The sequence below is a fragment of the Rattus norvegicus genome, chromosome 4 (genome assembly GCF_021556685.1).
Source record: "Rattus norvegicus strain SHRSP/BbbUtx chromosome 4, alternate assembly SHRSP_T2T, whole genome shotgun sequence".
Taxonomy (NCBI): domain Eukaryota; kingdom Metazoa; phylum Chordata; class Mammalia; order Rodentia; family Muridae; genus Rattus; species Rattus norvegicus.
In genome coordinates, this window is record NC_141537.1 from 163,807,100 (window position 1) to 163,834,141 (window position 27,042).

Consider the following 27,042-nt stretch of genomic DNA (forward strand, 5'->3'; position numbering starts at 1 on the left):
ATCAAGAATTTTTGTGCCATCACAGAGAGATTTCCAGAATCAGAGGTATTATTTTTCAGTCAGGCATTGATTCTGAGTAGGAAGTAATTTTTTCCCCTGTCAATTATATGCTGTCAGATAGCTTCATGTCTGGAATGTAAAGAAACTAACTGACCAGGCTAAGGACTGCTGCCCACGAGTGAGGTGTGCCAAAAGCCCTCCCAAGAGTTCTCCTTACAGCTACACACAACTCACAGTGAAGACCCTGCAGGCTGGGGCAGGGGACTCAGTAAACAGGAAATTCACAGAGGAACCAGCATGATGCTTCTGGACACAATCGCCCGACTTTCACAGCACTCCTTAGAAGGAAGTGAAGCTTTATGCAGCAATCTACGCCGTCTTTTGCTTAGATCTCGGCACAATTACTTTATGTGACTATGTACATAGAAATACCCACTTGTTGTAAATAGACATTATCCTCGTAGTTACAGTTTTGAAGAAAAAAGGTGGCTGCAGTTGGCATAGCCCACCTGCTAGAATAGTAACAAATCAGACAACAAATGCCAATTCTGCTTGGATAAAAGTTACTTATAGCTTTGTGAAGCTCACACGACAGCTTTGGAGTCTTTAAAAAACAACAGAAGATATCATCGACAAGTTAATTTTTTATATTTTACTCCTTATTGGTGTGCCAAAGGCCTGTACACTTTTCTGTCTAAACTGAGGAGCTCACTATGAACTCACAGTAGCGCACTCTCTCGCAGCGTATGGTACGGCTGTTTGCTGAGGAACTGACGGTGTGAGACCAGCACAGCCTGGTGAAACAGCATTTTCAATGGGAAGTTTGATATCAAAATATTTCAAGATAATTTAAAAGTTTGATACGGGGCTTGGAGAGATGGTTAAGCATTAAGAGTATAGGGTGCTTTTCCGGAAGACCTGGGTTCGTTTCCCAGTACCAACATGGCTGTTCATACCGTCTGACTTCAGTTCCTGGAGCTCCCGTGGCCTCTTCTGCCTTTATAAGCACACACAAGGTGCACAGGCATATATCCAGGTAAGACAAAAGACAACAGTATATATATTTTTAAAGTTTGCTGTAGAATAGATTTTGAAATCCACATGAATCTTTTTAAATTAAAAAGAATTCTGCCTGTGGCTACCTCTTTTGGTCACTTCCACTAGACTGTTAAGGTGTGTGTATCTCTTCTCACTAACTTGAGAGATACTTGAAGGAAATGTTTAACAGCCCTATGTTGTGGTTTTAAAATAAATATTAAGCCAGGTGTGATGTGTATGACTTTGGTCCTAACACTTGGAAGGCAGAGGCAGGAGGATCTCTGTGAGTTCGAGGCCAACCTGGTCAATGTAGTAAGTTCCTGGACAGCCAGTGCTACATAGAGATACCACATCTCAAAAAAAAATTATAGTACTTCTTTATTGTCCACACTTATAAAGGAGAGAACAAAAGGATCAGGCTTAGACACAAATACTCACCGTATTGGCAAAACACTTTTCAATGTCGAATTTCTGAACATCAGCAATAAGTTCTTCATTAGGTAAAATAGTGTAGACAATCAGCTTAGCCACAGGAGCCATGCCTGGCTCCACTCGAATTGGGAAGGAAACTACTCCTTTCACTGGAGAATAAAGAAGATTCAGAATTATGGATTTGGAGTGGATTCTTAATTTTATATTGTAGTTGAATTCATATTTGTATCATGTTAAAAAAAAAGACTTGGACCTTTGCACTGTACATGCAGTGGTGCTTCATAAATGCATGTTTGATGAATGTGCATGCAGTGGTACTTTATAAATGCATGATGAGTGAATGATGTTTTTATAGATAAAGCTTTAATTTTGTCCCCCTGCTAAATATGAAAAAGCACTTAGTATATATATTTCTAAAAATTTTTATATTTTATTTTGTTTTTTATGGGTGTTTTGCCTTCATGCTTCTATGTGCAGCATATATGTGCCATTCCCATAAAGGCCAGAAGAAAATATAAGATCCCTTGGAACTGGAGTTACAGATGGTTGTGAGCCACCATGTGGGCGCTGAGAATGGAGTCCCGCTCCTCTGAAAGAGCAGCCGGTGCTCTTAGCCACTGAGCCATCTCTCCAGCCCTCGACCCTTTTTTAAATTTCAAACACACTGCTAACACAGTCCCTAGTGAGACAGCAGAGACTGAAGAGGCACTGTAGACCCAAGGACCCCACGGTGAGCCTGCCTTTACAGAAGGGGATACTGCATTTCTACTAGACTGCTAGAATCATGATGCTAAACTTCCTCTAGGAAGTCTGCAGAGTGAGAGTCATAGTATAGTGGACATCTTAGAGAAGACTCAACATGGTATAAACAAACAAGAAAAACACAGAAATGAGAAGTAATTCTAGGTGTTTGGCAATTCAAGATGGTTAGAGGCAGCCACTACTCTTCATGGGGAAAGTCAAAGCAACTAGAGAACAGTTGCTTTCCGAAGTGGGTGACTGTGTAAACAAGCTAAGCTCAGAAGAGAAAAACATAACCTACTCAGTGGGGGTTATCTTCTGCAGCTATTCACCGAACAGAGAATTGAGATACAGAATATGTATAATAAGGAAAAAAAGAACAAACAACTTAATCATAAAATGGGCGAGTGGCGTGTGTAAGATGTGGAGAAGCTCATAGTTGAAGAACATAAAACACACACAGTGTCTGTAGCCATCAGGGAAATGCAAATCATATTTACATTGAGTTCCCACTCCATTCTAGTCAGAATGGCGAAAAGGAAAACACAAACAATCCAAGTGCTAATGAAGATGTGGAGGAGAAGGACCTTTTAAATGCAGTTGCTGAAAACGCATCATATTCGCCAGCTATGCCACTCTGGAGAGTTTATCAGGAGGGCTTGAAATGAGACACATAAATATCCACGCTTACTGTAGCCCTGCTCACTACCACCAATATCCCGAGTCAACTTAAGCACCCATCACTACACGAGTGGGCAAGAAAATGTGGTACATATGGACAGTGGAATATTATTTACACATGAAGGAGAATGAAATTATGTCATCTTCTGGAAAACAGGTGGATCTGGAGGATATCATGGTAGACAAGGCAAGCCAGAAAAAGAGATCTACTGAAACTACTAGAAGAACCCATGAAAGGGAAGAGAGGGAAAGAGGATGAGCAAGATAAGGAAGGCCAAAATATGCTTCATCCATGCATGGAGACATCACTGTGAAACCATGAACCTGCATGACTAATAAGTATTGATGATTATAATAATTAAACAAAAATAAACCGCAGCCAGTGAGAGCGATGGAGGAGGGGCATTCTTATTGCACAGTGGCAGAAGCTGTTGCTGAACTGAATCCTGAAGCTATGTGGAGAGCAAATGTAAAGAATGGGTTGGGAACAAGCAAGGGAAAGATCTGTATGACAAGAACTTCAAGTCTCTGAAGAAAGAAATTGAGGAAGATCTCAGAAGATGGAAAGATCTTCTAAGTTCATGGATTGGCAGGATTACTATAGTAAAGATAGCCATTTTGCCAAAAGCAATCTACAGAGTGAATGCAATCCCCACCAAAATTCCTACTCAACTCTTCATAGAGGTAGAAAGAGCAATTTGCAAATTCATTTGGAATAACAAAAAACCCAGGATAGCGAAAACTATACTCAACGATAAAAGAACTTCTGGGGGAATCACCATACCGGAGTTCAAGCAGTATTACAGAGCAATAGTCATAAAAACTGTATGGTATTGGTACAGAGACAGGCAGGTAGATCGATGAATAGAATTGAAGACCCAGAAATGAACCCACACACCTATGGTCACTTGATCTTTGACAAAGGAGCTAAAACCATCCAGTGGAAAAAAGATAGCATTTTCAACAAATGGTGCTGGTTCAACTTGAGGTCAGCATGTAGAAGAATGCAGATCGATCCATGCTTATAACCCTGTACAAAGCTTAAGTCCAAGTGGACCAAGGACCTCCACATCAAACCAGATACACTCAAACTAATAGAAGAAAAAGTGGGGAAGAGTCTCAAACACATGGGCACTGGGGAAAATTTCCTGAACAAAACACCAATGGCTTATGTTCTAAGATCAAGAATCGACAAATGGGACCTCATAAAACTGCAAAGCTTTTGTAAAGCAAAAGACACTGTCATTAGGACAAAACATCAACCAACAGATTGGGAAAAGATCTTTACCAATCCTACAACTGATAGAGGGCTAATATACAAAATATACAAAGAACTCAAGGAGTTAGGCTCCAGAGAGCCAAATCACCCTATTAAAAATGGGGTACAGAGTTAAACAAAACATTCTCAGCTGAGAATTATTGAATGGCCAAAAATCACCTAAAGAAATGTTCAGCAAGGCTCTGGGTTTGGTCCCCAGCTCTGAAAAAAAAAAAGAAAAAAGAAAAAAAAAAAAGAAATGTTCAACATCCTTAGTTATCAGGGAAATGCAAATCAAAACAACCCTGAGATTCCACCTCACACCAGTGAGAATGGCTAAGATCAAAAACTCAGGTGACAGCAGATGCTGGCGAGGATGTGGAGAAAGAGGAACACTCCTCCATTGTTGGTGGAATTGTAGACTGGTACAACCATTCTGGAAATCATTCCGGAGGTTCCTCAGAAAATTGGACATTGAACTACCTGAGGACCCAGCTATACCTCTCTTGGGCATATACCCAAAACATGCTCCAACATATAACAAAGACACATGCTCCACTATGTTCATAGCAGTCTTATTTATAATAGCCAGAAGCTGGAAAGAACCCAGATGCCCTTCAACAGAGGAATGGATATAGAAAATGTGGTACATCTACACAATGGAATATTACTCAGCTATCAAAACAATGACTTTATGAAATTCATAGGCAAATGGATGGAACTGGAAGATATCATCCTGAGTGAGGTAACCCAATCACAGATAAACACACATGTATGCACTCATTGATAAGTGGATATTAGCCCAAATGCTCAAATTACCCTAGATGCACAGAACACATGAAACTCAAGACGGATGACCAAAATGTGAATGCTTCACTCCTTCTTTAAAAGGGGAACAAGAATACCCTTGGGAGGGAATAGGGAAACAAAGTTTAGAACAGAGGCAGAAGGAACACCCATTCAGAGCCTGCCCCACATGTGGCCCATACATATACAGCCATCCAATTAGACAAGATGGATGGAACAAAGAAGGTCAGGCTGACAGGAACCAGATGTTGATCTCTCCTGAGAGACACCTCCAGAATACAGCAAATACATAGGTAAATGCCATCATTAAACCACTGAACGGAGAACGGGACCCTCATTGAAGGAACCAGAGAAAGGACTGAAAGAGCTTGAAGGGGCTTGAGATCCCATATGAACAACAATGCCAACCAACTAGAGCTTCCAGGGACTAAGCCACTACCCAAAGACTATACATGGACTGACCCTGGACTCTGACCTCATAGGTAGCAATGAATAGCCTAGTAAGAGCACCAGTGGAAGGGGAAGCACTTGGTCCTGCCAAGACTGAACCCCCAGTGAACATGATTGTTGGGGGGAGGGCGGTAATGGGGGGAGGATGGGGAAGGGAACACCCATATAGAAGGGGAGGGGCTAGAAGGGGGTTAGAGGGATGTTGGCCCAGAAACCGGGAAAGGGAATAACAATCAAAACATAAATAAGAAATACCCAAGTTAATAAAGATGGAAAAAAAACCAATGACTTCATGAAATTCATAGGCAAATGGAATGAACTAGAAAATATCATCCTGAGTGAAGTGACCCAATCACAGAAAAACACACTTGATATGAACTCATAAGTGGATATTAGCCAAAAAGCTCAAATTACCCAAGATGCAATCTACAGACCACAGGAAGCTCAAGAAGGATGACCAAAATGCAGATGCTCCCACTCCTTCTTAAAAGGGGGAAAATATTCATAGGAGGGGATATGGAAGCAAATTTTAGAGCAGCAACTCAAGGAATGGCCATTCAGAGCCTGACACACATGTGGCCCATATATATATTGCCACCAAAATTAGAGGAGATTGATGGAAAAAAAATGTTTGCAGAAAGGGACAAGATACAGATCTCTCCTGAGAGACACATCCAGAGCATGTCCAATACAGAGGTCAATGCTAGCAGCAAACCACCGAACTGAGAACAGGACCACCTTGGGAGGAATTAGAGGAAGGTTTGAAAGAGTTGAAGGAGCTTGCAACCTCATAAAAACAAAAATGCCAACCAACCAGAGCTTTCAGGGACTAAACCACAGTCTATACATGGACTGACCCAGGGCTCCAACTGCATATGTAGCAGAGAATAGCCTTGTTGGACACCAGTGGAAGGGAAATCCCTTGGTCTTGCCAAGGTTGGACCCCCCAGTGCAGGGGAATATGGGAGAGGGCAATAAGGGGGATGTATGGGGGAATACCCATATAGGGGAGGGCGAGGGAAGGGGAGGGAATGGGGGCTTATTGACAGGAAACTGAGAAGGGGAATAACCTTTGAAATGTAAGTAAAGAAATATATAATAAATTTAAAAAAAAGAGAGAGAGAGAGAATGGTTTGGGAAGATTAAGAGAAGCATCAGTGCCCAGCCTGGCTTCTTCCTGCTATGTGCAGTAAGATTTGGTAGGACTGAAAACCGAGACTTGTTCGCCACAGAGCAAGAAGGATTTGGTGAGAAAAAATGGTTTCGGAAAACTCACATTACGCAGCTTCTAAGGGACACAGAGCACTTTCTGGGCTCGAGAGAGAAACTTTGTGCCCCTCCTGCTAACAGCATAACCAAGTGAAAATGCCACCATGCTCAGCAACAAAGCCTTTGAAGAGGCTCTAAGTATGACTCACAGAGTTCCCCTTCCCCTCAGCAAAAGCCAAAATGAGAGGTAGAATTATCCAGGAAACATCTACGGAGAAACTTTTGTCTAGTAGGATATATAAAATCTTTGTGGCATGCAGGCAGATGACAAGATTCTTGAGGAATTATTCTAAAAGAGACACCGTTTCTTTAAACGGACAGAGAGGGCAGATAAAGGGAGAGCATTTGATTGCTCTAAGTACAGGACACAAAAGCAGCTGTGTGCACATTCGATGCTTGGTGGGAAGGGAAGGGATTTGCACAGCAGAGTTAAGTTAGGAATACAGAGGCACCAACCAGAGATGGTCTTTGTTGGAGTCTGCGGCTGTTTGGATGGATTTCATCTCTCTCCAGACAGATGATTTTTCACTCTGGCATTAATTGTATAAAAGGCCTCGAAGCTTACTTTAGATGACTTGAGATGATTTAATTTGGAACTGTTTTTGCGCATATGATATGATATGATATGAGATTTGGGGGCCTGAGGAAAGGACTCAGGGGTTTGTTGATGACTGAATTGGACTTGTTGGATGGACACATAGATTTTGAAATGCTTGTGGTAAGCAGACTTCTAATCCTGGATATCTAGACCTGGAAATCTTTGAGCATGTTATTTTATATGGCAGTAAAGCTTTTGCAGATGTTAAGCCAGGACCACGAGATGTGAAAATAGTTTTGAATTATCCAGGTGGAGTCAGTGTCGTTATAACGGTGGTTATAAAAGGGAGCCAAGCAGGCGAGGTTTGGGGATGGAGTGCTGCTTGCTGGCTTTGAAGGGAAGGGAAGGGAGTGGTGGAGGCGGTTAGGAAAAGCAAGAACATTGGGCCTTCTCTAAAGTTCAAGATCTAAGGCAATCCTGCCAATAACTTGACTTGAACCCAGTGGGACTTCCGAACAGAAATATTAGAAATTGGTGTTGTTATGTGCCAGGAAACCTGTGCTAACCCATCATGGCAGCAGTAGGGATCCAACACATAAATTCATGAAGACAAATCTTCTTCCATCATTTTTTTTTTACATTTTGATTTTTTTTGCTTCTTGAAAATAATTATGAAATTAATATTTTTTTTGGGTTCTTTTTTTCGGAGCTGGGGACCGAACCCAGGGCCTTGCGCTTCCTAGGCAAGCGCTTTACCACTGAGCTAAATCCCCAACCCCGAAATTAATATATTTTACTTCAGAAAGAAAACCCTAAAATCCAAAAATGTTCTGATCAGCTTCCTCACAGAATAATAGAGGACTGCCATGCACTTCCTGTAATGTGAGAGAGGCTCCAGTTTGCCCGGTCGCCGAGTTTTGGCAAGATGAGAGGACATTAAAACAAATCAAAACAAAAAGCAAAAGATGCTTACCTTTTCCTTGTTCAAGCGGTAACACGTGGCTTCCTGAGTTAAAGATGCTTCCCCTTGCTTTGATCTGAAGACAGGAGGAAATACACCCATTACCATTTGTCTGTCCAGACAGGTTAGTGTATTTCTGTTAGCTTACTCATGATATATAAGTAACTAACATGTTACTGCAACTTGGGAGTAATTTTTATTACTATATTTCCCCTCCATCCTTTTCATATATTTTTAAATAAGGAGTACATAATTTTATGTTTTATTTTCTTTAGTATTACTTCTACCAATGTGTGGAAGCTATGTACATATGTATTTTTAGCACCTCCTAAAATATGTATATTTCTCTGTATGTGAAATATATGGTGGAGGCAAATGTACAGTGTAAGTATCCTCTGATGTTACTCTTCTTTTATTTATTTAAAAATTATTTTTTACATTTTTATTTATTTATATATGAGTGCACACAAGAAGAGGGCATCAAACCCCATCACAGATGGTTGTGAGCCACCACGTGGTTGCTGGGATTTGAACTCAGGACCTCTGGAAGAGCATCCTGTGCTCTTAACTGCTGAGCCGTCTCTCCAGCCCCTGCTTACTCTTATTTTCAAATAAACAAAATGTAGTGCTCATTCTCTGTGTGCTCAACTCTGAGATACGGTAGTTTGAACAATTCAACTTGTTCAATAACTATGTGGACTATTGTTTCAAATGTTCAGGTGAGAGAACTGATATTTGCTTTTGGGGAAGAAGCCTAGCCAATTATCCAAGGTCTTATGACTGTGAAGCGAAGACAGAAATTATAACTATTGTAAATGTGGTACCCCCCCTTTTTTTTATAGAGATGAAGAAATGTTAGAGTAAAAATTTCAGTAGTGAACAACACAAATGGTGAATTAAAGCATGAATAATTTCATAAGAAGCAGTTTATCCTCCAGCATAAAAAAACCAAAAACTTAACTATTAACTCTGATGTTCTCTAAAATCCATTAGTTTGAGAGGAACCCGGGAAATGTGGAGTTTGTACAATTAGAAAGAGATGCGGTGGCTTTCACTCTTACCAGGTAGTAAAAGGTTAAGTCTTTTGCATCTTTCAGGGCATCTTCATTCAAGAGGAAGTGTATCCGAATCTCCTGAGTTTGCCCACAAGCCAAAGTACCAAGAACAAGTTCAAGTTGAATATAACTCCGGCTTGGGGAAAAGATGCGAGCTGCAGAATGATCTGCCTGTGTGTGATATTCATCAACCCACCAGTTATCAAAGCAGATGTTGTTCTGCTTGTAGATGACCTAATGGGAAAATGAACAAGATATTTGTATCTAGTGTTTGTCTGTTCACCATCTGTCTGTCTGTCTGTCTGTCTGTCTGTCTATCTATCTATCCATCTATCCATCTATCCATCTATCTATCTGTCATGGGTTTGCTTTATGACATCCTGTGTGTTGCAACCCCTTTGGGGGGAGTCGAAGAACTCTTCCACAGAGGTCTCATATCAGATAAGAGATAGCAATGAAAATAATTGATTAGGAACTGTATTAAAGGGTCACACAGCACTAGGAAGGTTGAGAACCACTGATATATCTCCTCTGCCAGGGGCGGGGCCTTCTGAGTCCTTCTCCCACCCATTGTGCTAGGTCCAGCCTTGCATACAGGTCTTGGTTAGGTAGCTACTGCACATCCTCTTACTGCGTTAGTGCATAAGATAACTTGACTGTTCAAGCACAAACGACAATTGGATTATGCTAAAGGAATCAGGTGTAATCTATCACCAGGTAATAGAACTATGAAAATACCGAAAAACTTCAAGGCAACGCCAGAAGAATCTTCCCAGCGTTACAGGAGGCAGAGCATACTATAAGTGTCCATGGTGACACAGGACCTTCTATCCTCCGTTACCTGTTCCATGTTGCTCAGTTTGCCTTATTTCCTGTCACATTTTCTTCTGTCCCTGGAGTTCACGTGCCTCTCACACATCCTTACGTTGCCCGTAGTCCTGTGAACTAAGCCTTTTCAGCCTCACGTGCCTGTTTCTACTTACCCTGATTCCCATAAACGAAAACGTGAAGTTGGTGGTGTCGATGAGAATGTTGGCCAAGCCATGCTCATCGGTAGTAAAAGTGAACTGGGACCTAACTGAATTCACTTGGACAGTTAGATTTTTGTTGGGGATTGGTTGACCCTTCTCATCAACAAGAAGAACCTAGAAACAGGAAAGCGACAGCCGGTTACAAATGGCAGGTAGCCACTCCATCCTTCCAGCCTGTTCAGTTTTCACCTTGGTCTCTTTCTCAGTCCCTGCCCTTTACTGAAGATCTTCATAGCTGCAAATGAGACTTCTTTTCTGAGGCTTTAAATTGTGATACTCCTTTTAAACATTTCTTCACGTTTCTTTTTATTTTATTTCTTTTAAATGATTTTGTTTACATTTTTATTTTATGTGCATGGGTGCTTGGTCTGCATGGATGTCTGGGCACCATCTGTGTGCCTGGTGCCTGTGGATTTGGAAGGGGGCATCAGATCCCCTAGAGTTTCACGTGGTTGTGAGCTGCCATGTGGGTTCTGGGAACTGAATCTAGGTTCTCTGAATGCACAGTTCTTAACCACTGAGACATCTCTCCAGCTCCCTATTTTATTATTTTTAATTAAAAAAACATCAGCACTGTACAATCTTAGAGCACAGTGTTACATCTTGATAACTGCATTGAAGTGAAATGGTTACACCCAGCTAATGAACCTCTCCATTACAGCGTGTGCCTTTTTAAAAAACAAATAGCTTTTATGAGATAAGGTTTTAGCTGGTTAGTTTTATGTCAATGTGACATAAGCTAGAGACCTTTTAGAAAAGGGGAACATGAACTAAGAAAATTGCCCCCACCAGATTGGCATGTGGGCAAGCCTGTGGTGCATTTTCTTGATTGATGGCATAGGAAGGCCTGGCCCATTGTGAGTGGCCCTACTCCCTGGGCAGGTGGCCCTGGGTTGCATAAAAAAGCATTGTGAGCAAACCATGAGGAGCAAGCAAGTTAGCAGCACTCCTCCCTGCCTCCAGGTTCCTGCCTTGTGTTCCTGCTCTGACTTCCTCAGCTAGTGTGCTACCTTCTCCGTTTCTGCATTCGACTTCTAGTGAACTCACATGTTACAGTTTTCTCCTGACCTTCCCTCTACCTGTGGTGACCTTGTCAAACCACAACATACTTATCAGTGTCTTTGCTATGAAATACTAAAGTGAATGAAAAAAGTATAAAAGCCAAAATCAGATATAAAATTCAAAATATGAATGAGAAAATTGCCCATAAACTTAGCTTAAAGATTATTTACTATAAAAGCAAACTTGAAAAAAAATGCCTAAATCCTTAGCTATGCTATATAAATGTAAATGAGCTGTCCTACATTTACCATTACATTGTTTTAGTATTGAAAAAGAAGTCCAAAATTTTTTTAATAATTAAAATTTTTATCATCTAGATGGCATATTATTGATACCACTTGGATGTTAATTGTCTTGCAAAGGCTTGGACCCCAAAGTGGAGCTGAATTTGAAGTCCTCAGTTCACTGGGGATGTGTTGTCAAAGGAGACTGGCTCTCTCTTTTTGTCATGAGAGAGATATTTTTGACTTGCTCTATGCTTCCTCTGTAATGAGTGGTGTCTCCACACACATAACTCATAATAGATAGAGACTTCCAAGACTCCAGGCCAAAATAAACCTTTATAAGTTAATGGTCTCAAGTATCTTGTTATAGTAATGGGGAGTTGACTAACTCAATTACTGTCTAAAAATTATTTCTAATTGCATCAGAAAGGCTTTGTTTACAAAGAGGGAATCAAAGAGAATATAGCTAACCGCCCCCACCACACACACACTTTACAGAGGCATAGAAGGAAATTAATTAAAAATTTGCTTTGTTTTTTCAACATTTCACTATACTTAATAAATGTAAAAATTTTTATAATTTCTTTCTCTAAATAACTGTTGTAATATATTTTGATTTTGCAATTAAATTTTTTTCCCTCAAAAGATCTCACTCTTGGGTTTGGGGAAATGGGTCAGTGGGTGAAATGCTTCTTGCGCTGCCTGAGGACTCAGTTCCCAGCACTACATAAACGCAGGTGGGTATGACAGCTGGCCTATGATTCCAGACCTTGGGATGTAAAGACAGGGCTATCTGGAGCAAGATGGCCATCTAGAGACTAGTCAGAATTGTCAAATTCTAAGTTCAAGTGAGAGATTCCGCCTCAATGAAGAAGGTAGAGAATGCCTGAGGAGGACCCCTGACATCAGCCTTGAGCCTTGGTCCATACATGCCTGCATACATGTGTGCCTACACTCATGTAAAGATATACACATGTATATATGTACACTTTGCACACCCAATACTATTTCATGTCCTTAAGTATGATTACAGGGGAGAATATTTTACCTGTCCAAAGAAAGGCAGCCCAGGCCTGTAAAATGTATTCGCTTTAGTAAATTTCAGTTTGCTTAAGGTATTTGCGATTTCACATGATCCAGTACCAGTTAGTTCTATTCCTGAAAAACAAAACAAAACAAAACCCAAAACCGTGAAGTCAGTGTTGTGTATTCAAAACTTACCTTCTACTTCCACCCCAGCTCTCCTCTGTCATGACAGGATGTTGCAACAATCTGTGAACACTGTATGAGGTATCATAGCCAACACAGTTTTATTTATCCTGTATCTTTTGTTAGCATTGTTTTAAAATATCTGTTTTTTTTAAATGTCATTATCAAATACGTCTGAAGCTAGCCATGTTTTTCAGAACCAGGTGTAAGTTCCTCATCCTGACTCTCTCCTCTGCCTCCGCACTAGAATTAGTTACTTCCCTTCACACCAGTCTTCCCTTAAATTTCACATTCCTTACGGAAATTTGATCACAGTTGTACACATGCACACTGACACACGCGCACACCTTCTGTTCTGAAGTGTTTTATTTCTTGAGATTGGCGACCTGCCACTTTCATAAGACGCAGAAACCATAAAGTATTCAAAGCGGAGCGGAAGTTTGGTAAGCTTCCACTTAACCGACGTCTGTTTACACGATAATACAAACCTGTTCCGTCCTCTTTGATCTTGGCTTCCACCTCTATCTTCATGTCATAGCCTTTCTGTCTGGGCTGGAACACTTTGGTTTTTACAACTTGTCTGAAACATCCTTTTTCATCTGCCTGAAGAGAAGGGGAGAGTTCCTGAGCTCTCTGATTTGCCATGAAAATACCGGTTGTAAGTTTACAAAAAGGTTTTAGCGTTCAGATACCTTTTGGCTGTTTTACCTTTCCCGACCCCAAGGATGACACAGTTTCTTTGTTAATCTCTGGGTTATTTACAGTCAGCCTTCGCCCATTCTTCCAAAACATGGATCCATTTGTTCTACATCAACTCTCCTAGATTTTCCAAGTGTGCCGTCATATTTTGTAATTACAGCTCTTTGTGTATGTTACTCCTCAAATGATAATATTCTCCCCACTCTTCCCACTAACCTCAGGCATAACATAGGAGGCTTCCATGACCACCTCTAGCTAAACACTGACTGTTGGCCATGTGCTCTCTTTTATATGATATATTTAAACAGAATGCTCTACATTCCTCATATATGGCGCTGGGTTTCGTTACCTCATTGCATACAAGTATATGATTTACTTTAACACATCTTTCCCTTCTCCTCTCCTCAGCCTACTCCTTATCCCTTGTTCCTGTGTTCACCTAGGTCCATAGTTCTCAACCTGTGGGTTGTGATCCCTTTGGCGGGGGTGGAACGACCCTTTTACAGGAGTCACCTAAGACTATCAGAAAACACAGATATTTGTATATCTATTCACAACAGTAGCAAAATTACATTTACAACAACAAAAATAAATTTCTGGTTGGGGTCACCACAACATGAGGCATTGTACGAAAGGGTCGCTGTATTTAGGATGGTTGGGGACCACTAGCTTGTGTAGTTCTCTTTCTACTTTTTTCCCCATTGTATGTAAACACGTGCATGATTATATATCTCTCTCTATAAAAGACGGGAGCCAAATGAGAGTGAAACACATGATGCTTGCCTTTCTGAGGTTGACTTAACTCACCACAATTATCTCTGGTTGTGCCCATTTTCCTACAAAGTCACACAACTTGCCTCTGTTCGTGGCTAAAGCATATCCTTTCTGGAGATCACACCACGGTTTCTTTATCCACTCCTCTACTGACTGGCACCTCACTTGGTTTATAATATAGCTACCGGGAACAGTGCTGCAAGAACTGTGGATGTGCCATCGTGGCGTGTTGACTCTGTGGTGTGTGAATCCTTCGGGTAAACACCCCGCTGTTTCATAGATGGATCTATTTTTAATTTTTGAACTTCCCTTACTGAGTCCTTTACTCAACAAGTGCCTGGAGTAGCTTACATTCCCCACTGCACAAGGGTTCCCCTTTCTCTGTGTCCTTGCCAGCACTTGTTACTTCCTGTATTTTCTTGATGTCTAAGACATTGGGAACATGCATAGCCATTGACTAGACAATTCCTTATAGCAATCAGATTTTTGAATTAAATGTTGTGACCTATGTTTTAATAAAGATTTGTTTCCAAGTCTCACCTGCAGATATCCATTGCATAACAAATTTAATTATATCATATTTGCACAAGTTGACAGACATTTATAATCCTAGCATTTGGGAGGTTGGAGCAGAACTATTTGAAGTCAATTTGGAATAGTCACACACACACACACACACACACACACACATTACTACTACTTCTACCACTACTACAACTCCTACTCAAAATTCCATCATGATTAATGAATTTATAGACATCACGAGTCATTTTCTGGGCAGCCGGAGTGTGAACTGATGTGTTTATCAGTGTTTGTCCCATTGTTTATCCTCACACCTTCCACTTTGGCCTCTCGCTGATTAACTCTCTGCAGCTTTGGTAACTTTCCTGTATTTCTACACAGTGCTCGCTCTAACAGCCATCTCTGAGTTTTTACATACCCTTCCTTTGAAATCAGAACGCATGCATACAACTTTAAGAATCTTTAATTTAATTTTATGTCTTTGGGTGTTTTGCCTGCATGTGTGTCTATGCACTGCATGCGTGCAAAGCCCATGGAAGCTAGAAGAGGGTGTGGGATACTCTTGGAACTGAAGTTACAGGAGGTTGTGTTCACATGTGTGTGTTGGGAATTGAACCTAGATCCTCAGGAGGAATGACAAGTGTTCTTAACTCCTAGACGTCTCTCCAGGGCCACAAGTTTTTTTTTTTTTCTTTTTTTCGGAGCTGGGGACTGACCCTAGGGCCTTGCGCTTGCTAGGCAAGCGCTCTACCACTGATCTAAATCCCCAACCCCCACAAGTTCTTTTTGAGACGAGTTCTCGTTCAGTCCACATCAACTTTGGTCTCGTTATATAGCCAAGGATGACCTTGGACTCCTGTTCCTGCCCTTGCTTCCCAGCTACTAGGATTACAGGCCTGAGCCTCTACACTCAGCCACATCCAGTGCTTTCAATGCGATATTCTACTCTCAGACGTTTCCCTCCATTATCCCTCCTCTGAGACATAATAGGGGTCTCTAATTGCTGTCTTCTGGGTCTTCCTCTTCTGGGCCAGATGCTCATTTACGGTTCAGTATTTTTCCCTCTGTCATTTGGGAATGGTGTGTTACTGTATTCCCTCAGTCCTTGACACCTGACTCATTCTGTCGTGTTGAACGCTACTTTGTTCTTTTAGAACTCAGCATGTTGATTGCTGTTGGCAAGAAAAATGACAAAATTGGCCAAATGGACCCAGTTATAGATTCAGAATCTCCGCCTTCATCTGGGCTCCTGATACCACTAACCATTCTCATATTCCTTCTCCCGACTCTGAGGTCTTGCTTGATGACACTTCGAGTATATGCCTATTTGTGCTGCACTCAGCACTATAGCTCATGACAAAGTAAGAACTAGGGAGTGGCTTCTTCATACCTGTTTGCTGAATTCTTCACAGATACTTTTCGAGTGTTGGCCATGGCAGTTGGAGTAGGACTGTGTATATTTTCTGCATACTTTCATTGTCACCAGACCAGGAACAGGCTTTCCGTATGTGTATCTAGAACAATAACATGATCAACTATGAACGTCAAGATGTTTTCTTTACCTGACTGGACCAAGTCACTGTTCTGTCCTATTGGTTCCTCTCTCTCGGGATACCAGGCTTCATCCTGTCTAAGTGAGAATGCGCTATAATTTTAAGACAAAGTAGTCAGTGAACCTTTTGAAAATGTCTTGAAATGGAAAGATACTGATTTAATATTTTTCCAAGGTTCTTTCCTTCCTTCTTTCCTTTGCTTCTCTTCCCTTTCCTTTCCCTTCCTTCCTTTTATCTTTTCTTTTCTTTTTTAACTTGGGGACAGGGTCTCATGCATCCTGGGCTAACTTAAAACTTGCTGCATAAAGGCTGATGTAAACTCAAAGATCTGCTTGCTTCTGTCTCCTGATTACTGGGATTAAAAGTCACGACACCCAGTTCTTTCTCTTTTAGTTGAGGTTTTGCTGTAAGACTGTCCGGATTTAACTTTGGTACCTGGTATCTGTCTAGAAAATTGTCCATTTCATCCTGATTTTCCAGTTTTGTTGAGTACACGCTTTTGTAGTAGGGTCTGATAAGTTTTCAAATTTCCTCTAGTTTCTGTTGCTATGTCTCCCTTTTCATTTCTGATTTTGTTAATTTGTATACTTTCTCTGTACCCTCTGGTTATTCTGGCTAAGGGTTTATTTATCTTGTTGATTTTCTCAAAGAACCAGCTCCTGGTTTTGTTGATTCTTTGTATAGTTCTTTTTGTTTTTAATTGGTTGATTTCAGCCCTGAGTTTGATTATTTCCTGCCTTCTACTCCTCCTGGGTGTGTTTGCTTCTTTTTGTTCTAGAGCTTTTAGGTGTGCTGTCAAGCTGCTAGTGTATGCTCTCTCTTGTTTCTTTTTGGAGGCAGTCAGAGCTATGAGTTTTCCTCTTAGCACTGCTTTCATTGTGTCCCATAAGTTTGGGTATGTTGTGCCTTCATTTTCATTAAATTCTAAGAAGTCTTTCTCTATTTCTTCTTTGACCAAGTTTCATTGAGAAGAACGTTGTTTGGCTTCCATGTGTATGTGGGATTTCTGTAGTTTTTGTTGTTATTGAAGTCCATGGTGATCTGATAGAATGCATGGGATTATTTCTATCTTCTCCTGTCTGTTGAGGCCTGTTTTGTGACCACTTATATGGTTAATTTTGGAGAAGGTACCATGAGGTCCTGAGAAGAAAGTATATTCTTTTGTTTTAGGATGAAATGTTCTATAGATATCTGCTAAATCCATTTGGTTCATAACTTCTGTTAGTTTCTCTGTGGCTCTGTTTAGTTTCTGTTTCTATTATCTGTCTATTGATAAGAATGGTGTATTGAAGTCTCCCACTATTATTGTGTGTTCATAGCAGCCTTACTTATAATAGCCAGAAGCTGAAAAGAACCCAGATGTCCTTCAACAGAGGAATAGATACAGAAAATGTGGTACATTTACACAGTGGAGTACTACTCAGCTATTAAAAACGACTTCATGAAATTCTTAGGCAAATGGATGGAACTAGAAAATATCATCCTGAGTAAAGTAACCTAGTCACAAAAGAACACACATGGTATGCACTCACTGATTAGAGGATATTAGCCCAAAAGCTCGGAATAACCAAGATACAATTCATAGACCATATGAAGCTCAAGAAGAGGGCAGACCAAAATGTGGATGTTTCAGTCCTTCTTAGAAGCCGGAGCAAAATCCTCACAGGAGAAAATACAGGGACAAAGAGTGGAGCAGAGACTGAAGGAAAGTCCATCTAGAGACTGACCCATCTGGGGATCCATCCCATATGCATCCCAAACCTAGTCATTATTGCTGATGCCAAGAAGTGCTTGCTGACAGGAGTCTGATATGGATGTCTCCTGAGAGGCTTTGCCAGAGCTCTACTGATACAGATGAGGATGCTTGCAGCATCCAATGGTTATTGGACTGAGCCTGGGGATCCCAATGGAGGAGTTAGAGAAAAGACTGAAGGAGCCGAAGGGGTTTGCAACCCCATAGGAAGAACAACAATGTCAACCAACCAGATCTCACCAGAGCTCCCAGAGACTAAACCACCAACCAGAGTACACATGGAGGGACCCATGGCTCCTGCCGCATATGTAGCAGAGGATGGTGTTGTCTGGCATCAGTAGGAGGAAAGTCCTTGGTCCTATGAAGGCTCGATTCCTCAGTGTAGGGGAACGCCAGGGCATTGAGGTAGGAGTGGGTGGTTGGGAGCGGGAACATCCTCGTAGAAGCAGGGGGAGGGGGTATGGGAGAGGGGAAAACCAGGAAAGGGATGACATTTGAAATGTAAATACATAAAACATCCAATTTTAAAAAAGACTGTCTCGTTCACTGGAAAGATGGTAGTGAAGGGCACTTGCTGCTCTTCCAGAGGATCCAGGTTTGATTCCCAGCACCCACCTGATGGTTCAGAACCATCTGCAACTTTCAGGGACTCTGATGCCCTTCTCTGGTTGCTGCAGGCACCAGGCATGCGTGTGGGACACAGACAGTTGTGTGGGCAAAACGCCCATGCACATAAAAAAGAGTGCTTCCCGCTCTTCCAAAGGACCTGAGTTTTTTCTCAGCACTCATGTTGGGTGGCTCACAACTGCCTGCAATTCCAGCTTTAGTGCTTCAGTGGATCTAATACCTCTGGGCTTCTTGGGCCTCTGCCCATGTGTGTAGCAATATGGGCAAACCCACATAATTAATTAAAAAGTGATTGTCTCTGAATGTCAGATCATGAATGTTATTTTATATAAAAAAAGAGGAAAAGATATATAAAGACCATATTTCTGAGTATTTTAAAATAACAAGTAAGAAATTGTTTGGGAAAGCAGTGGCTACAAAATAAAAACATGATTTGTAAATAACATCACGATGATTCAGTTTGTTTCCGCTGAGTACAGTGGAAGGGTCCCATGCAAGGGTGGAATTCGTTTCCTGTTTGACAATACCCTGGATGGGTATTCTACCGTGCTGCGGTAGAGGATTTGTGACCCTTGCCTTAGGTTTGTAACTAGAATTTCTGAAGGTGGGGCTAGGGATTCTAATTTCAATGAGGGTCCCCCTGTAGAGCTGACATAGGACAACACCCCTGAATCTTCCCTTAGGCCAGCTGTGATGTCGTAGCTTTAGCCTCATGGTCATAGACTTCTTATGTGCTGATTATTATTACGTAATGCCTTACTGAATATTATTTAAAATACCATCTCAAATAGGATACAGAGAACAAAACAAGATAAAACAGTGCAACTCACAAGCCACAAGCAGTTACAACAAGTTCCTCTTCCAGGAAAGCCATCGTCTTGGGCATTTTTACTTGCACCTCAAATTTGGGTAAAACTGTTTAGAATAGAGGAAAAAAAGAGGTGAGAGTACGTAAGAGACCTCATAAATATTACCAGTGGATTTTATTAGAGGCATCTATGGCATAGAATAACACAGAAATCAACACTAGGAAAGAGATGTTGTCATTCATTCCTGTGAGCAGTTGGTACCATGACCACTTGGTGAAACTGGACTACATTTCCCAGACTCATCTTCTCTGATTTTGTGCAAGATTTCAAAGGTGGGTGAAACACCACTGAGTCTGAAGATCCATCACAGTTAGTTGAAGGAACAGTAGGGCCAGTGCGTTCAAGTTTGATTTGTTTTCCTCTCTCTTCCCCTCCTCCCTTTCTCATTTTAACCAAAAGCTAGTTCTTCTGACTGACAGACATCGTCAGTCCCATTGTCAGACACATGGTTGTACTGAACTGAAGGTCTGCAGACTCTTTCACGATTCCTGCAAATCTTCCATTCTGGAACCTGAAGTTGCACCCCCCATCCCCCTTATGCTCTGACTAAGCCCATGCCCACTTTAGAACTTGCTAGTCATGTTCTGGGATTTGCCACTTCCTCCTGTTGAGTCATTCCTTTTCCAAATTTCCCCCATAAGAGTGAAAGCTGTTATCTTATTATGTAATTGTCATAGAAGGTCTGGGGGGCTTTGAGAATCATGCTTAATGATTGGTATATTCCTGATATCAACTCCCATCTCATCTGCACACACAGAGTGAGAACATAGCACACCTCCAACATGGACACACATGCATATACCACACACAAATACAGAAAAGTAACCTTAAGGGTCCCACCATCATAAATGCCTTAAATGTGTACAATTCTTACCATATTCCTTCACCTCAAAGGAATGTTCTATTTTCTTCCCTGAGTCCTTCTGCACTACAACCTTGTAGATGCCTAGAGCTGGCTCAACAGACAGTGGGAAAGAGAGCTGGTGCAGTCCTCCTGGTAGATCGACATTTTGCCATTGAAAGATTCTGTTCCTCTTGGGATTCTACAGAAAGATATTATGAGTTGTGTAAACAATTGAAACATATAATTTGATTAGAGGTCAGCTTATCAGGTAATAATAACACTGGGTGTTTAATAGGCGGTTGGTAAATTAATGCTCACATCATTAACCAACATAAAAAAAATTGTAGACCTGAGTAATGGACGGTGAGGTCACCAGCTGTGGGAACCTTGGAACCCTACAGCTATCCCATCCCAGGTGCTAGTCTTGTCTGATCTTGGAAGCCAAGCAGGTTAGTATTTAGAAGGGAGACCCTGCGTATGTGTGTCGCAGTGGACCTCCTTCTGATACACATGTCCGTTTTAGCCAGAAATATTTGAAGGGCCATAAAATCACTCCATCATAAACTGCTGCAGTCCTTTACTCTTACTTTCCTAGAGAACTTGAGGTAGGCAGAGAAGATAGGGTCTGTTTTGTAGAGGTGAAATGGAGTCTAAAAGGAGACCCGAGATCGTGCAGAACTTGTAGGGCACCGTCATTCTGACTGAGATGTACGGTTTGGTACCTACCTCAATATAAACGACGGGGAACTGAAAAGAAAAAAAAAAAGGCAGTATGAGTGTGCAGCGTAATTTAGAAAGAGAGCATCTTTGTCAAATTACGGCCTTTCAATTGTACCAAGCTTATTGCCTTTTTTTTTTCCTTCTTACAATGACTTATTTCCTTGTTCCATGCCAGTTTCCCTTTTTAAATTAGTTCTCTTGAGACTTTTGTAAAATGAGTTTGGACCATATTCACCCCTCCCACACTTCCTTCTCTACCCACCCACCTTCATGCCTCCCCTCCCCCATCAGGTCCAGTGGTGCTGCTCACATAGTCATGGGTGTCAGCCATGACATCAGGTGATCGAACCCGTATCGCAGAGGAGCAAAGTCGCTGTTTTCCGTGTGTAAAGTAGGAGAGGTCCTCTGATGCATTACCTTTTTACATGTTTGGTTTGGAACATAAATCTCTTAAGAAGCCATGGCTTTCCTTTTGTGGCTAGCATACATTTGAGGAAATCTATCTGGATGAAAGACTTCAATGGTAAGTATATTACTACTACTACTACTACTACTACTACTACTACTACTACTACTACTACTACTACTATCATTATTTTGGAATTGGTATTTGCTTAAGAGAAACCAAATGTGCTTGTGGAGGTGGCTGGAATCTTTTAAGAGGACATTTTGAATGGAATATCCTTTTGTAGTTATACTTTAGACAGCAACTTACTGTGTGGTCCAGGCAGGCCCGGACCTCGTGATCCTTCTTCTCAGCCTCCCACCCTCTGGGCTTAGAACCATGCATAACCAGACCCAGCTTGATTTTAAATGTTTTATCTACTCTAAGAACGCAGTTGGTGAACTGTATCCATGCTACTGTCACGTATGCTTCTGGCACGGAAGCTCTCAAGCAGTGTTCTGTGGCAGAGTCAGGTGTTCAGGTTTTCTGAAGAATCAGACTTAGATGTTCGTTTACTTTTCTCATTGTAAACAATCGTTCTCATTTCTCACCCACCAACAGGAGACTCACCGTTTCATTAACCGGGCGAAAACTGATGTCCACAGAGACAACTCGGAATTTCACTGAAACAGAGATTTTGCTGTGAGACCTACCCTCCCCAACTCTCCCTCCCTCCCACCCCAAAACCACAGCCCAGTGGGAACCCAGGGCCAGAGGTCCGATGCCTGCAGCTTAGTCATAAAGAGTACACCAAACCCCACCCTCCACCCCACCTCCACAGTTATTTTTTGCCCAGTGAATTCTTTATACCTGTCTGTCCAGGTTTGTATATGGGTTTGTCTGTCTGGACAAAGACTGGGCTCTCAGCTTTTGTTATCCACATTGACTTCTTCTTTATGAAGTGGTGCGTTGGTCCTTTTATCTCCACAGCAATGAGAGCCGAGGGTGAAAGCGGCCTTGAGATCTGCCAAAACCCATAGAGAGAATGTTCAGATCCACTTCTGGGGGCTCAGCGTCTACAGGGATCTGTTTGCTTCGTGAATCCTTGAGATCTGGTAAGGGGTTGTCAAGGGCTCAATTTCCTGTTTTATCCATGGACTATTAGGATTGTGTAACATGATTTTAGAAGAAAACATTGCAAAACAACAGAAGTCAGGGCAGTGAATAAGATGGTGTCCTTGTACTTTCTCAGTAAAGTCTTGGTATTAAAAAGTAATTTTCCTATTCCACCTTCCAAGGCCATCTTACATGAATAATTTGGCTTTTAAGAAGATCAGTATTCAAAGGCTGGAGAGGTGGCTTAGCACTTAAGGGCATACACTGCTTTTGCAGAGGCCCTAAATTAGGGTCCCACATTAATTTCAGGAGGCTCACAAGCTGTCCATAGCTTTAGCTCCAGGGTGCCCTCTTCTGGCCTCAGTGGTTACCTGCAATCATGTGCACATACACAATTTAATCTGAAAATAAATCTTAAACAAGAATCTCGGGTTGGGAGTTCAGCTCAGTGGTAGAGTGCTTGCCTAGCAAGTGCAAGGCCCTGGGTTTGGGCCTCAGCTCCAGAAAAAAAAAGACTAAATAAATTACAATAAAACATAATTTAAAAAAAAAAGAATCTCAAGGGGCTAGAGAGATGGCTCAGTGTTTAAGAGCATTAACTATTCAATTCCCAGCAACAGCATGGTGGCTCACAACCATCCAATGCCCTCTTCTGGTATGTCTGAAGACAGCTTCAGTGTACTCATATAAATAAAATGAATAAATCTTTAAAAAAGAGAATCTCAGTGGTCTTCTTTAAAGCACTTCATTAGACCTGTTTGTAAGTCTCATAAAGGCAATTTGAAGTATACTTTGTATTCATCATTTTTCCTTAATTAAAATATTTCTTTTTGATGAATGAGAATATACAGTTCAGCTCAATTACTCTTTCTCTGCCAGCACTGACAGCCCAGGCGGGATACTAACCGTGAAAGAGCTGCAGTAGGAGGAGTCCTTATCCACAGCCTGGTCTATGAGGAGGTTTGAGTACTGTACTCCATACTCTAGAGTTACGTTGAGTGTCACAGTCTCGTTCAGGTGGTTGAGGTGGACACAGACCTTTTCAGGGACTCCTGCATAGAGCTCTGAGGGGACCAGCACCACATATCGTCTGCGGAGAAGAGGATCAACCATGAAGGATTTGAAAGACACCATTATTGTGAGTGTTTTCTAGGATTTTTCATGCTGCCATCAATCTTAGGTTTCAGGAGGATTGGGTTCTCCAGAGGTCAACATAAAACCTAAGATTAGACACTGGTGTGATTCTCTGGTGTTCAGGAACTGGTCACCCACAGAGTATTAGAAACACTGGGCAATCAATTCAAGTTATTGCTATGTAACAATTCCTCCAAATCAAGACATTCCTTCCTGGAGGGAGGAGGGACATATGAGATACAAGAGGTAAATGTTATGACCCGAGGCTAACAGGATGGATGCAGTCTTTCCATGGTTACAGAGCAGTAAACAACTGCTGGAGAAAGGAGAGGAGGCAGAGCTGCCTCTGAGAGACTCCCGGACCAGCCAAGTCTCCTAGAGGAGACTTTTCTACCAGCTGAGCTACCTTCAAGTCAAGCAGGGAGTCCCAGGAATGAGACACAGTTTTCTTTGAATCGTCCATGTTCCTGTAAGCAACCCCTGACTCATATTCCTGGAGGTAACCCCGCAAACACATTAGTTAATCATGTTGGACTTTGGTAGAATCATTATGTCCATTCCTTATCTGGGCTGGGTAAATGTTTGTGTCAGGTCTTGCCTCATAGACACACACACACACACACACACACACACACAAAATCATACACACACAGGTCTGATGTGACAACTATCATGTGTTTAGGTTAGAAATTCCAAATTTCCAAACCATGAGCTAATCAGTGGGTTATCACTGGAAGCCTTTAAAAACCCACTGCATGTGGCCTTGGGTTCCATGTAAGCACCACAGATCCTATCCAGGAAGCACCAGGAACTAACACATAACACGTGGGGGGAAGCGGAATTGCTTTTCAACCCAACAACTAATCCTTCCAAGTTTTTTTTGACAACAGACTTCTGCATAGGAGACGAGGAAAGAGATAACATGGTGGGAAGGAAGGACACAATAGAATTTCCTAGAAATAAGAATAGCTTACGGTTTTCCAGTAGCTGCGGTGGCATCTCTGGGAAGAAGCAGGAGCAGTAAAAGAAAGACTGGTATGGGCAGCTGGTTTCTCCTCATGGTGGACAGGGGCAGGGAAGGGTAGGTCTGAGCCCTCAGCCCCTGAACTCTGATCCTTGTCCAGATCTGCTGGTTTTTATTTTACCTGATGGGCAGTGAAAGTAAACTGACAACCATTTATTTTTGTAACATATTAACTACTTCAGTATTAAAAAAATCAATTCCAGATCATTTCCAGGACTATCAATTCCAGATCATTTCCAGGACCATCTATGTTTTTTATCCACTTTAAAAAGTTACCCAAAATGTTTGAAAGGTGGTGCTTTCAGGCTGCCACTAGCTCAGGTTAATACATGGGACTTTAAACATTTTCAAAGAAAAGTGAAATAAACCACATGGTTTGATGAACTCAATCAATATACCTGTCCAGTGTTTTTAAAGAGTAACGAATGCAAATATACAATATCAATCCCCTCTTCATAACTCGGGGTTTTGCATTCACTCAGTGACATAGTGAAATGTACCACTGAATGTTAGATAAGGTAAGTTTGGAGGTACGTGCTTCGTTTTTTTTTTTTTTTTTAATTTTAATTTTTTTTTAAGGAGTTGAAGAAAATAAAGCCGAGTTAAACTTTGGAAGAACCACTGCTTTGGTTCATCATTGCGTCCTTATCTGGGGTGAATCGATGCTTGTGTCAGGCCTTCTTTTTTTTTCTCTCTCTCTCTCTCTCTTTTTGTTCTCTTTTTTTCTTCTTCTTTTTTCTTTTTTTCAGAGCTGGGGACTGAACCCAGGGCCTTGCGCTTGCTAGACAAACGCTCTACCACTGAGCTAAATCCCCAACCCCTGCGTCAGGCCTTCTTAGGAGACGGCTGACACACAGGAATGTGTGTGTCTGGGGATGCGTGTGAGTGTGGCAGTCAGAGATTGTCATCAGATAGCTTCTCTGTTTTCTCTCCCTCCTCCACTCCCTCCTCCCTCCTCTTCTCATCCTCCTCCTCCTTCTTCCCCCTTCTCCTTCTTCCTCCTCCCCTCCCCCTCCCTCCCCTCCTCCCTCCTCTTCTCCTTCTCTTTCTTCTTCTTCCCCCTCTCTCCCCTCCCCCTCCCCTCCTTTTCCCCTTCCCCTTCCCCCTCCCTCCCCCTCCCCCCTCCTCCCTCCTCTTCTCTTTCTTCTTCTTCCCCCTGTCTCCCCTCCCCTCCCCTTCCCCTCACCCCTTCCTTCCCCCCCCCCCGCCTCCTCCTCTTCTTTGTTTTTCGAGATAAAAGTTTCTTTTTGTAGCCCTGGATATCCTGGAACTGGCTCTGTGGATGCCTTGGACATATTTTTTGAGGCAGCAATCTCTCACTGATTCTAGAGCTCACCAATTAGGCCAGCAAGCTCTTGGGTCTTCCAGTCTCTGCCGCACAGAACTGGGACTACAACCACAGGCATATGCCTGCCTGCCTGGCCTTTTATGTGAGCCCTGCAATGCAAACTTAGGACCACAGTAAACCTGAGCTACCTCCCCAGCCCAGCTTCCAATGTGAAAGTTTGGCTTTTGTATGGTTCTCCTTATCTTTGTTTATTATAAAGTAAAAACAGTTCATTTGGACATATGCTACACAATACATATTTAATAAATCACTAAACATTAAGGAAATAAAGAAGATTGATTATTCTCTAAGAAAATATTTTCTATTTGATGGGCAGCCCTATTTAGTTTTTCTAGAATGAAATAAAAGTTTTTAGTTAGTATTCATTCATTGTCCTATTTGCTTTTCAAGACAGGAGTGTTGGGATCTATTTTACAGAGTTATGGAAATAAGAAAAATCCCACCGTTACATTAATATAAAGTCACCACAAGGCTAAAGTGTGTGTGTTTTGCGTGGCTGTGACCCTGGCATCCATAAGACAGAGGCGGGAGGATATAACTTTAAGGTTGACCTGTGAGCAGGAGTGAGATTAAGCCACGCCTGGGCATTTATCAACCCTGCCTCAAAACTAAACAAAGAGCCGGCAGTCCCAGCGCTTGTGTGGCAGAGACCAGAGCCCACCAGTTCAAGGCAAGGCTCCTCTATATAGTGAGTTCTAAGCCAGCCAGGAAAACAGAGTGAGGTCCTCTCTCAGGTTTAAAAAAAAGAAAAAGACTGAAATATTATTCCTTATTGATCGTGTATTTCCTTTCCTGCGGAGGTCGAGGAGAAAATTATGTTTTAATGAAATACATGCATATTGCATTTGGCTTCCTTGATGAGGTTATCTATCTTTGGACAGATATTGATTATTGGTAGTTTGAGACAAATTTCGACAA

General features: G+C 41.7%; 1 protein-coding gene across 4 annotated transcripts in view; it reads right to left on the reverse strand.

Moving 5' to 3' along the window:
• Pzp2 (PZP alpha-2-macroglobulin like 2) overlaps positions 1-27,042 on the reverse strand; it is a 51,147-nt gene that overhangs the window by 21,208 nt on the left and 2,897 nt on the right. For 2 of the 4 annotated variants that reach the window (XM_087656101.1, XM_087656103.1), the window contains exons 2-15: positions 24,727-24,897; positions 23,525-23,708; positions 22,373-22,526; positions 22,133-22,185; positions 21,124-21,144; positions 20,428-20,596; positions 19,515-19,599; positions 16,142-16,265; positions 13,245-13,359; positions 12,596-12,705; positions 10,214-10,375; positions 9,237-9,464; positions 8,188-8,251; positions 1,477-1,619 (exon numbers count right to left, since the gene is read on the reverse strand). In XM_087656101.1, the coding sequence (XP_087512227.1) occupies positions 1,477-1,619; positions 8,188-8,251; positions 9,237-9,464; positions 10,214-10,375; positions 12,596-12,705; positions 13,245-13,359; positions 16,142-16,265; positions 19,515-19,599; positions 20,428-20,596; positions 21,124-21,144; positions 22,133-22,185; positions 22,373-22,526; positions 23,525-23,708; positions 24,727-24,812 (1,698 nt within the window). In that variant the 5' untranslated portion in view covers positions 24,813-24,897. 4 annotated transcript variants of the gene reach the window in all.